A 13,035-nucleotide genomic window follows, 5' to 3' on the forward strand; every position below is an offset into this window, starting at 1 on the left:
ATAACTATGAATCTTTATTACAAAAAATGAGACTCTTATCGTTAAAAGATAGAAGAATACTCAATGATCTTATTTTTTTATTTAAAATAAACAATAACTGGTTTGACTCCCCTGAATTGGTCTCATTAATAAATTACCATTTACCTAGTAGACCGACTCGACTCAAAACACCTTTCCACTGTGACAATACTATGACGAACGCAGAACAAAACTCAACCATAAATCGCTTGTATATTTTAGGCAATGAATATGCTAATATTGATCACGCTGCCGGTAATCTGTCTTCATACAAAAGATGCGTTAAACTAAATTTGTTTGCTAGTACCACGTAAATACATCATGTAAACATAATATGCCTACCAGTACTTCTAAAACAATTAATGCACTAGAAATCATAAGTACTTGTAAAATTTATCATATCGGTTAACATAATCCAGGATTTATTACTTTTTATATTTAAATCATTGTCGATACCTTGAGATAGGTATCTTATTGGTACATTTTATTGTTTTATTTCAATCTTTAAATTTTTATTTTTATTTTTACTTTTTCCTAATAAATTATGGTTTGTACTTTAATACTTTATATTTTAAACTATTCACTTTACAATTTACTTTTATACATTATAGTTTTTATACACTACTTATTACCTTACTTTTTACCTATTTTCTTAAATTTTACTAACATTTATACTGTTATTCTTCATGTTGTTGTACTATTATAAGTATGTCAATTATGTTAATGGCACGTGTTGTGCCGTATATGTGTAAATAAATAAATAAGTTTAACCGGCGTTCGAACTCTGTACTTCTTAACCACATCGAAAGAATAATCAAATATATATTGGAATTGTAAACAAGAATTTTATAAAAACTAACTTATGTGTTCATATTTCGGAATACTCAAGTGTTCATTTAAAGCCACTAAAAAAGTTCACTATGTTGTCGGGCGAACTGATCTTATTTATATTCTTACTAGCTGAACTTACTAGTCCCCACCGTTGACCGGGCTTTACGCAAAGTTTTTCGAAATCAGATGTAGACAGTAAATTTCATCTTATTTAGAACGTCAAAATTTGTTTAAGAAGTATCAGAATTCTTCTTTAAAGGGATAGGAAAAGGGGGATGAGGATAGTTTTTGGAAACTTCACATAGTCACTGACCTTTTTCTTGTTTAGAAGGTCAAGTGTGCAAAATTTTATCAATATCGGAAAAAAACTGTAGATTTGTATAAACATCAAATCTTATCTAATATACTATATTCCTACGCTACAAGATGTTTACTCCATAAATATAAATAAACAATGTTAAAGTAAGAATACCATGTATGCCATTATTTTTATTATATACTTAACTGAAGTCTCAGGCGTTGCCCGGGTTTTACCCAGAGTTTTTAAAATGTGCAATATTTCATTAGTCTCGGAATAAAACGAGAGATTTTTACACAAATCAAATACACAAAGATAGATAGAAACTCCTTCATTTAGAGTTAACATTATTATATGCTTTAACAAGTGTATCGAAAAAACTATTATCTGATTAGCACTTAAACTAATTCAATATTTAATGGGGTCATTTAAAAAAAATGTTTTTTAAAACGTCTAGTCTCGGTAAACTAGTTTAATAGTAACTAACTGTAGATATATATTAATTAAAGTGCTTGTTTTGTTGGAAAGTAGAATTTCGCCATACTGTGATTAATTTACTCTGCAACTATTGAGAACAGTTTTTGGGCGCCTATAAAATATAGAAAACGCATTATATTATCTTCACAACTAATGAAAGTATAAATAAAAACGATGTGTAAGAAAAAAATACTCTATAATAGTGAGCTTTAAAAATAACTAACTTTATCTAAAATAGGGTTATCGAACTGTTTCATGTTCGACACAGTCGTTTTGCTGCCTGGTAACAAATTGATGCATTTTTCAACTGGTAAATATTATAATTTGGAAAAAGGGGTCATCAAACTTGCAGGTGTGCAACTTTAGCCGCAATTGATATTAAATGGAATAAAATCATTTATCATGTTCGATACAGTACATTTAGCCTCTGCGTTTTATGGAAGCAAAAGGAATATGAATATATTCTATCCAGTAAAACATTATAGATTATAAAACAAATTTATTTTATTTATACGTATGTTGCTATGGCGTAAATGGGAAGCATTTTTAAGTTTGTTAAATAGAGAATATTTCGTATTTGATACTTTACGTTTACAATAATATATAAATACTAATTATACAGGATATTTCAGTCCCACAGGGAACAAATCGGAATTCCTCCGGGTCCGTCAGCCCAGCCCTCGTTTAACTTTTTTTGGCTAATTTCTAGGCTTGGACTTTCTGCGACAATAATGATACGAAGTTCCTCATTAAAAGTTTGGATTATTTACTAACTCGTCTAATCTTATTACCACACTAACATCCGTTCGAATAGGTACCTACCAACATATCAACTTTACTGTACCACAACTGTTAATGTTCGAATAGGTACCTACCAACATATCATCTTTACTGTATCACAACTGTTAATGCTCTTCCTCAAAAAAATAATAAAAAATATAATGTAGGTTTTAACTATACTGGCCCAAAATCGTTGAATTGCTTGCCAAGTTCCATCAAGATGTGCCAAAACCTAAACTCGTATAAAATAAATGTCAAAATCTGGGTAAAAAAGTATGTGCGATAAATTTATACTAGGAATATACTACTACTACGAATATGCGATAAATTTATACTAGGAATATACTTTACCTATATATGATATGTTACCATCTACATTTAAAAAAAGAAGTTAACTTCTTTGAAACTGTTTTTTATTAAATACGCAAAAACTCCAGTAAAATCATATTAAACTAACTATATGTACTGAGACCGGTCGGTGGCCGAGTTGACATCGCGTTTGGGTCCCACCCAGGCGTAGTATGTTCAATTTCTCGGCTGGCTTAGTCCTCCATCACAACACAAGCAAAATTTTCAGCTTACTGTGGTAGTAGTAGGAGATTTTCAAATATTGTCAGGTTATTTGTATCCCGGGAATGTTGGTCTTTATTTAAAATTTTTTTTATTTTTTTATTTATTCATATTTCTTTTTTCATTTTAACCATAGATAATGTAACCACCACTGTTTTGAATACATACCTTATAATGCCCACGCACAGGCTTCGCTTTTGTGGGATTTTTTTTACTGCCTTATGTTTTCTATAATTATATATGTACCTGTATCTATCAAAAAAATTTCCAAGAAAAAAAATTAATTGAGATTACATTTATTTTATAATTATTAAAACTAAAATTAACATATATTTAAATTTACCGCTTCTATTTCTATTATTCTACCAGAAACTACCGTGATGATGAACCTTGTGTGGAACCTACAATAACACACTAATAAACCGAAATTCAACATAGGACGAAAAAGAAAAACGTATTTAAAAAACATCTTTTAGGTTCATTTGACATCATCGCATCCTATAATGTAGAAATATATAGGTATATCTCTTGTATAGTGGTCATGAAAATGAACTTCCTTAAAAGTATTATTTAGAGATAACCCTCGAAATTTACTCTAATCAGCTTGTTTTAAAATAAAATAAAATCGACATTTATTTTGTTTGACCAATTTATCATTAATTTTATTCGCCGAAATACAACCCCACGAATCCCCAGCGAATGATAAAACATCACGGATGTAATCTGAATAACATAACCACTATTAGATACACAATTTCGTATCATATTATTACGACTTTCAAATCCGAAACGGTATGTATTTAGGTAAAATTGGGTAGTGGGAGAAATGTGTCCAATCCATCATAAGATTATGAAGGTTCAACTAAATTCGCTACCCCTAAAAATTTATTTTCAAGGGATATGTCATCAGCATGATAGAAAAATAAACTGTTTTTCATTTTTCCAACAATTTGAATAGATAATTTACATTACTCGTGAAATCCCTGAAAGCTGAAAACTGAAAACAAAATAAGGTTCATATATTTTTTAAATCAAATTTACATATTTGAATAAATGATAAAACCAACAAAACGGTATAATTTCACAAAAATATTGTGCACAAGAGTTTCGAAATTTTAGTAGTACTATCTCATCTTCAAGTTGAAGGGTTTTGTAGAGCTTTAAGATGTGAGGAAGGGAAGGAGATGTGAAAGGAAAACGTCCTGAAAAATATACCTGGATACGATTTCCTGATGTTTGATCCCCGACAGCAATTGATACCCCGACATTTCTTTCCCCGGACAGTTGATCTCCCAGATAGTTGATCCCCCGGAGAGTTGATTCCTCTTCCAGTTGATCCTCATTTTCATACATACCCTCATCCGTGAATGTTATAATTATGTTATATTTAACTAGGGTGGGAGAAAATTAAACTAAAACTGAACTAAAATGTTAAAAAAATAAATAAAAAATATTTTATCACATTTCGTGGAATTAATAATATTTAATATAAAAATGATTTATTTTAAATAATATAAAAAAATGTATGTGTATATTATATATTAAAATTCAGAGTGTGACCTTATAGAGATAAGTATAATAAATTGTAACAGAGATATTATATAGGGTGATAATTTTCGGAAAACAGGTCTTATAATAATAACAATCCTTCGCATTTTCATTACTGAAAAATAATATATTTTTCATTATCTTTTCTAAGACAGCACTTTGTATACAAAAATAAATATGGAAATATTACGTGTAATTAGGTCACAATGGTCGAATAGTTAAGACGCTGTCCCGGTAAGAAAAGAGGTTCAATTCCTAGATGTCTTCTTTCATCGTTCGTTTAGATTTGTTAGTATTATCTTCTTATTCAATGTTATAATATAACAAACTCATTTAAAGCGCATAAAAAATACATTTGAAACCATAATTTGAATACATTATTATTGTTTACAGTTTAACCAGTCGTCATGGCACGGTTCGTGGTGCTGATGATGCTAATTTTGGGAGCGATGAATTCCCACCGGAGCTTCGTGAAGACCGCTGCTATTCCGCAGCTACCAACTGAACAAGGTCAGTCATCATCACCCATTACGCAAGCACTGAATTATCATTACACTGTACAAATTCATATAAAATTTTCTTTTTTTTGTTTCCCTTTAACCCATACGAGGTAATAACGAACATATTAGTTTGGTTTACTCTATGTAGTTTGGTTTGATATATATTTATTAATTACTAGCGACCCGCCCGGCTTCGCACGGGTCCAATGCACTAATGTGGCATCATGAGAGTCCAAGCGACACATATACTATCCGATCCAATTTAGCGCTTGGATTAATTAACTTTAATTAATGTGTTTAATTTTTCATTACTATTTTATTGTAAACTTATATTTTTTGCACGGCTTTTTTAGATTATATTAGCCGTAAATATCAATTTTTATCTTGAATCAGACTATACTGCCAGTAACTACAGAATGTCTTTATGTACGTACAATTTTTTTAGCTGTTTTCATAAGACAGCACAAACTAGAGGTGGGTTCTATGAGTACTTTTCGTTACTGGGTACAATGAGTACAGGTACAAAAAAATACCTGGTAAAAATACCGGTGACAAAATACTCAAAAGTAATTAATACCGACCTGAGGATTGATTCAGAATAAGTAATTCTAATGAACTCGCATAAATTCTACAAATATTCTACGGGAGGGGGGGGGGGGTTGTTGCAGAAGCTGGAAAAAAATTCCGCACAGGCAAAATCATCATATGTAATTCCCCACGATAATTTTTCAAAATCCATTGGGGGGGGGGGGTAGCTACGGAATTCCATTTCGAAAAAATTCCCCACATTTTTCCCGTCGCTAAATATCAGATCAAATACCAGTCACAAATACTACCCATCAAGAAAATACCTACTAAAAATACTCATCAAAAATACCCATCGAAAATACCTATCAGAAATACCTACTAAAAATACCCATCCAAAATACCCATCAAAAATACCCATCCAAAATACCTATCAAAAATACCTACTGAAAATACCCTTCAAAAATACCCATCGAAAATACCTATCAAAAATGCCTACTGAAAATACCCATCAAAAATACCTACTAAAAATACCTATCAAAAATACCTATTAAAAATACTCGTCAAAAATACCTACCAAAAATACCTGGTAAAAGTACTTAATACTCATGAGTATTTTGGAACCAGGTATTTTAGAGATCTGTCACAAGTACAAAGTATCGCATGGAAATACCCGGTACTTTTACTGGATCCGATAAATACGCCTCACCTCTAGCACAAACAGATTTTGCTTAGTAGTTACACGCGAAAGGGCTATATATAGTTGTCCATGTGAAAAATACTAAACGGTTAAATCTAAACCTGCAACATTGAATGTATGAGCCCTGTGACTTGTTAATGGTCATTGAAAAATACAGTTTAACTTGAAATTACCAAATATATGAGCCTTGTTTATGAGGTATAGGAGTTTCTGTACATTTATCGTTCATTTTCGTCACCTTGTGTATTTGACATATTAGAAATTGTGAACTTATTTACAGAAACCCTAAAACATAGAGTCGATTGCCAATCTTTTGTTGCAACTGTTCAAATTTACCGGGAGCTATTTTTTTGTTGTTTGTTTTTCACCTCTTTGATATTATGTTCTTCTAGTTCTTAATTGTTCAGAGCGACTTTTTGTTTCAATCATATTTTTTCTAGATTTCCTGCAAAAACTCATCCACTTTGTCGTATCTGATTCATTAGGTTATCATTTTTTTAGTAATTTGAATTTTTACAGATTTATCTCACACGCGTGAGAAAAATTAGGTTTTTGGGTAAATTACTTGTAACTCAATTTGAGAGTTTTTGATAATAAAATAAATACGTTTTTGGATTTGCGTTAAAAATATCAACGTGAAAAATGACTTAAATATGAAACTGTTTACTGAGGTTTAAAGCCAATGAATCCAGTAGATTTCTCCGTTTTTACCATATTTTAGGTTCTATAAATTAGGCACATTATGGCAAGCGATGGCCTAAAACATCTTTGCCATTTACTTATGTATACCATCATCCTTCCATCCATCATTTATACCTTAGGGATATTATAGCATGACGATAAATAATATAAAATTTATGATTTTGAAGACGTAGGCAATTCCAAAATCCTAAATTTTATTTTTATATCGTTTCTACCTAGATGCTCATTTTTCTTTCAGAAACACATACATTATTACCGATAAACGTGTTTTAACACGTTTAGTAAGGAGGTTGATATTATAAGCAGAAATATTTCAATTGAATCCTTGGAAAAATAAATGTATAATTGATTTTAAATTTAAGACTTACCATACTTAAATTTTCGTGTTTCCCTCACAAAGATTACGCTTGGATGTGAGTTTCCTCAACTTATGACATCTAAGACCAACAAGAACTGTTTTATACAATTAAAATTTTCTTGAAAGCAATTAATCAAAAGCTCTTAAATTGCGTGACGACGCCAAATTATTTGATACTTTGGAAGGTCGAATTTTTAGGCTGAAAGAAAAATAAATTGCAGAATGAAGATTTGGCGAAAGGTTTGAAAGGGTGATCAAGAGAAAAAAACGTGTTTTTTGTGAATATTACCAACTGAATTAATGTGACCTTTGTGTACATAAAAAAAAAACATTTTAAGAATTTACTGTCTCTTCATTAAATATATTTGAAGGCGAAACCTTTTCAAAATAAATATATTAAACGCCATTTCGTATAATCAGATCTACAAACTTGACTTTGCAGTCGGTGGCGTCGTTAGTGTAGAATTTATGGACCGAAAAATGTTTTAAGTAGGTAGGTTGGTACCTACTTACATAAAATTATAGCGACTTTTTGTAAATTTTTCTTCTGAGAAAGATTTTAAAATGTTTGTTTCGGATAATTGTGATTTCGGGAATTGCTTCCGCTGTCAAAGTTCCCGATTAATTCTAATATGTAATAATCAAACAAAAATTGCTCGATAGCTAAAAAATAATTTGTATTCTAAGAAATTTAATATCTGCATTGAACCCTTTATTCGAGAATAGTTGTATTGTTTGGATTAAAATCAAATCAAAAAACTTCAATAAAGTAAATGATCAAATAAAAGTATTTTCCCTGTACGTAAGTAACAGAAAAAGACGTACCTTAGCAACATGTAAAAATCAAACAATATACTGTTAAAATTGCTAATAGCTTGCACATTTACTGAGTTGGCTTAAATAAAACCGGTACAAACATGCACTCTAGTGGCAGTGGCTAACTTTTTGTAAAAGGGATGCTGAACAATTAATATCTATAGGTATATCTACCTTATCTACCTTACTGTCAAATATGTAAATATCGAACAAGATGCAATAACTGGCGGAAATAGTATATCAAATTAGCTTTACAAATGCTTTATGCTCCTCAATATTAGAAAGTAAAGATTCAAGATAAGTAATCGAAAGATATACAATAAAACATTGTTTAAATCATTTACTTTAGTCGTTCAAGCTAAACTGTCAGTTGGTAATCGTCAGTAACAATCCACTCAATTCGTAATTATGCTATTCTCTGCATTACACCTACTCGTTTACATTAAAGTCGTTTTTTGGATGTTGGATGCTATTGTCGGATGTGTATTTTATATGAAAAACCAGGTGAACGGGAATGAATGTATATTCGCGTACTTCTAATGCTACGTATACAACTGCGAGCCGAACTGCCGACCTGAGCCTCAACTTTGGAAGAGAAACGAAGCAACCGCAAATGGCGCGAAACGCCGCTTGTAGTTGCTTCGTTCCTTTTCCGTAATTCGTGGTACTTATACTTTCGTCCTTTGTGGAGGCGGCATAAACATAAAATCCACTCCACATGATGCTGGAATCTGTGTATTCTAGCATTGATAATGCTAGTATATCTATGTATTTCGACATCTGAGGACGGGAATTGCAATAGTGCTCAGCTGTGCTGAGGATAGAATAAAATATTTCAAAGTTTTCAATCCGAATATACAATTTTTTTTTTTTACTCTACAACTCAAGGGATGCGTCGCATCAAAAGCATGCATGGGGGGATCGCGCATCATGCACTCCTGTGAATACTATGAAATTAATTCATTTTCAGGAAACTTGCTAGTCATTATTTAGTTAGTGGATTAAATATTATTTGCATACGTAATATTTTTACCTTCATTCATGAATCACATCGCAGCGAAAATAAGCAGTTTTACGTAACTCTTGCTCCGCTAATGAATAAAATTACTTCGCCTGGAGTTTAGAATGGCAAGTAACGAGAGTCGGGCCCCTGAAGGGATAATTAGAATTCCAAATAAATTTAATATGATTTTCTATCAGACAGCATTTTTTATTGAATAAAACGTGGCATATACATTTTTGCCAGTTTATTCACTGTGAATTCTATTTGGATTTTGGTTGAAAGTACTGTTCTAAACTGAAATTAAATCTTTTTACACCTACATAAATGGTAATCCAATTCAATATACGTAAGCTTGCAAAATAGATTTTTGATTACCATTCATTCCATAAATTGCGTTAAAATAATACAGATAGTAAATATTGATTCTTCGTGTTATGAAAATTTAACATTTTCGTGATTATAATAGATATCAAATAAATATAAAATTGTAAATCTTTACTCTTATTATAATACGTGTCAAATTGATATAAAATTGTATATCTCTACTCTGATTACAATATATATATATATATAAAATTGTAAATGTTTACTCTGATTATAATAGATATCAAATACAATAATATATATCTACTCTGATTATTATAAATTTCAAATAGATATAAAATTAAAGATTTGTTAAAAAAACACACCAAATATTTGTTAAGTAATACCTGAAGTAATACCTTTGTTCATTTCAGTTAAAATCAGATACTTCCGTTTAATTTTACTTTACGGGTGTTACGCGGAACGGGCTGGAGTTGAATTATCTTAATTCGTTATTTATTATGTAACTTCCCTCGAAAAACGGAGGGCGGAAAAATATTGTAGAAAAAAGTTAAGGGCACTGCAATTGTTTAAAAGATTTTCAAATGAAACACCAAGATGGCTCAAAGGAAAATAAATATGAGTTTAAAAAAGCACAATATTCCAAATGAATATTTTTGACTTTAACCAAACGGTGTTCAAAAATTAGTACTTAGTATTTTCCGAAAGGAGATGAATCTACATTTATTCTAGGACAATTTTTTGTTTAAAAGTTTTAATTATTTTGTGTTCAAGTACATTAATTTGATCTTATTATTTAATACTGCTAGGAAGATGAACAAGAACATGGAATATAAAGAGGAACGTGAAAAGCGATTTTTTGTATTTCTGAACTGTATATATCAAATAGCAATTGGTATTATGGTAAATCAAAAAATCAACTGAAATCAAATTATAAAAAATTTATAAATATTTATTTTTGCTTAGCAACGCTAGTTTAGGCATATACTTTGCATTTGCTCTCTGATTATTTTTTGTAATATCAGATAGAAAAGAATTAGCTTTGATCCCAAAAAATATAAATATTTAAAGAAGAGTATATCAGATAACGCATTAAATAAACTGCCAGTAAGCCATAGGATATTTAGGTAAATAAATAGGATTTAAAAAAAAAATATTTGAGGACCCCAGTAACCAAGGTAAACAACAATATTTGACATTCATTTGAAAAAAATAAAAATATATTTTTATGTTGATAACGTTTTTCTGGAATATAATATATCATAGATTCGTAATGTTGAAAGGTAGTTGAATTAGAAATTATAGATTTGTTATGTCGAAAGGTAATTTGATTAGAATATTTAATTTGGTCACATTGAAAATTATTTATTGATTTGGTTACTGGAATGTAGTAGTAAAGATACAATCATCTCCAAGTTGTTTTGCAAAATGACAACAATGTCATTTGCAACCAACGTAGATGAACAGGGGATTATTATGTCATCTGTACAGATGAACATGGATAGTCTAAGACCCCAAAAAACAAAAGCAGGTATTCCTAGACAGCGTATGAAATGGACGAACGATGTCAATATGTTCATTGTTCGTTCATATTTTTATGTAACCAAAGTAGAAACAGATATGTTGTTATATAGGAAAAAATTACATTTACTTTTCTCACAAAATTATCCGATTGCCCAAGTAAGCGAACAAAGATTAGCAGACCAAAAGCGAGCTATTTTCAAAAATAATTTAATTTCTGTAGTCACATTAGAACAGATTAAAAGAGAAGTAGCAGATAGATTGCAAAGGGGAAATAATTTAGAACAAATTAACACAAGTAACAATGTCATATCAGATGCATTGAATGTAGATAGTTTGGATAATATTCTAGTCGAAATGTCCAATGATATTACAGTAGATTCAAATAACTTAGCCGTTATTTATAATCTTAGGGAAATCAACATTGCAAATTTAAACTTTGTTGATGAAAATGTAGTAGAATTAGCTAACTTACTTCATAATAATATAAACAGATATATAGATGTAGAGCCAACAGTTAGACCAAAATTACCGAAATTGCATACGTCAAAGAAATTATCTAAATTAATTTTTGAATTAAATAACATAATTTTACCAAAAATCATATTTGACGAAATTAGTTTTTTAGATCTTCATACAATAGTATACGCTAGTGCGATTACTGTTTGTAATAAGTTAGGAATTAAATTATCATCCTCTGACGATAGATCATATAGTTATAGTAAACCAGAATGGCAGATCAGATTAGAAAATGATGTAGTATTTTTAAGAAGTAACATAGCTAGAGTAATAGAATATAAAAATGGAAATAGAAGTAGGAAAATTTTGAGACATGTAGATGAAATTGGTAGAAAATTTGGTTATAACATTGATAGTCATAATAATGAAAATATAATCAATGATTTATTGGATTTATTAAAACAAAAATTAGGCGTAAAAGCTAGTAGATTAAAAAGATATAATTATACGTATAATAAAAAAAATAATAATAGATTATTTCAGAAAAATGAAAAAATATTTTATTCCAAACTTGACGATAAACAAAATATTATTTCGAATAATAATATTCCGTTACCATCTGAATCAGATATGCGCGATTTTTGGACTAAAATTTGGAGTAAAGATATAAAACATAACGAGTCAACTCCATGGATAGAAAATGAAGAACTCAATTTTTCAGGTATTGAACAAATGAGTTTTTCTAATATATCGGTTGAATTGTTAACCAAAATTATTAAAAATACTCATAATTGGAAAGCCACGGGTTGCGATTGGATACATAATTTTTGGTACAAACGTCTGACTACTTTACATCCTCTTTTGGCAAAAAATCTTTCAAAATTTGTCAGTCAACCTCAAAATTTTCCAAATTTTCTAACTAAGGGTATTACTTATATGTTACCCAAAAGCGAAAATATTAATAATCCTTCTCAGTACAGACCCATTACATGTTTACCGACAATATACAAAATTTTAACCTCTTGTTTAACAGATTTAATATATACTCATTTAGATGAAAAAAATATTTTATCTGAACAACAAAAAGGTTGTCGCAGAAAACATATGGGATGTAAAGAACAATTAGTTATCGATTCTGTAATTCTAAAACAGATTCAAACTCGAAAACGTAATTTACATACTTGCTATATAGACTACCAAAAGGCTTTCGATAGTGTCCCGCACTCGTGGCTGATCAAAGTATTAAAAATATATAAAATTAACCCCATTATTATTAGCTTTTTGGAAAATATTATGTCCTTTTGGAATACCAATTTACTTATCAATTTAAAAGGTAAGAAAATAGTAATACCGGGCATTTCAATTAAAAGAGGGATTTTTCAAGGAGACTCATTGAGTCCTCTTTGGTTTTGCTTAGCATTGAATCCTCTATCTAAAATGTTAATTAAAAGCAAGTTTGGAATAAAAGTTAAGGGTAATACAAGGGAGAGTAGTACAATTTCGCATTTATTATTTATGGATGATATAAAATTATTTTCGAATTCTGAACAAAATTTAGAGAAAATGATCGAGGTAGTTAAAAACTTTTCAGATGATATCAAAATG

The 13,035-nt window shown here is 29.9% G+C and overlaps 1 protein-coding gene across 2 annotated transcripts in view; it reads left to right on the forward strand.

The window, feature by feature from the left end:
- The window catches only part of LOC149423002 (uncharacterized), a 189,491-nt gene that overhangs the window by 99,420 nt on the left and 77,036 nt on the right, over nucleotides 1–13,035 (forward strand). For both annotated transcript variants that reach the window (XM_089632418.1, XM_089632419.1), the window contains exon 2: nucleotides 4,916–5,032. In XM_089632418.1, coding sequence (XP_089488544.1) covers nucleotides 4,930–5,032 — 103 coding nt within the window. In that variant the 5' untranslated portion in view covers nucleotides 4,916–4,929. The remainder of the gene's footprint in view (nucleotides 1–4,915; nucleotides 5,033–13,035) is intronic.

This window comes from Hesperophylax consimilis, chromosome 6, assembly GCF_061612785.1.
Source record: "Hesperophylax consimilis isolate HC1 chromosome 6, BYU_Hcon_1.0, whole genome shotgun sequence".
NCBI lineage: Eukaryota > Metazoa > Arthropoda > Insecta > Trichoptera > Limnephilidae > Hesperophylax > Hesperophylax consimilis.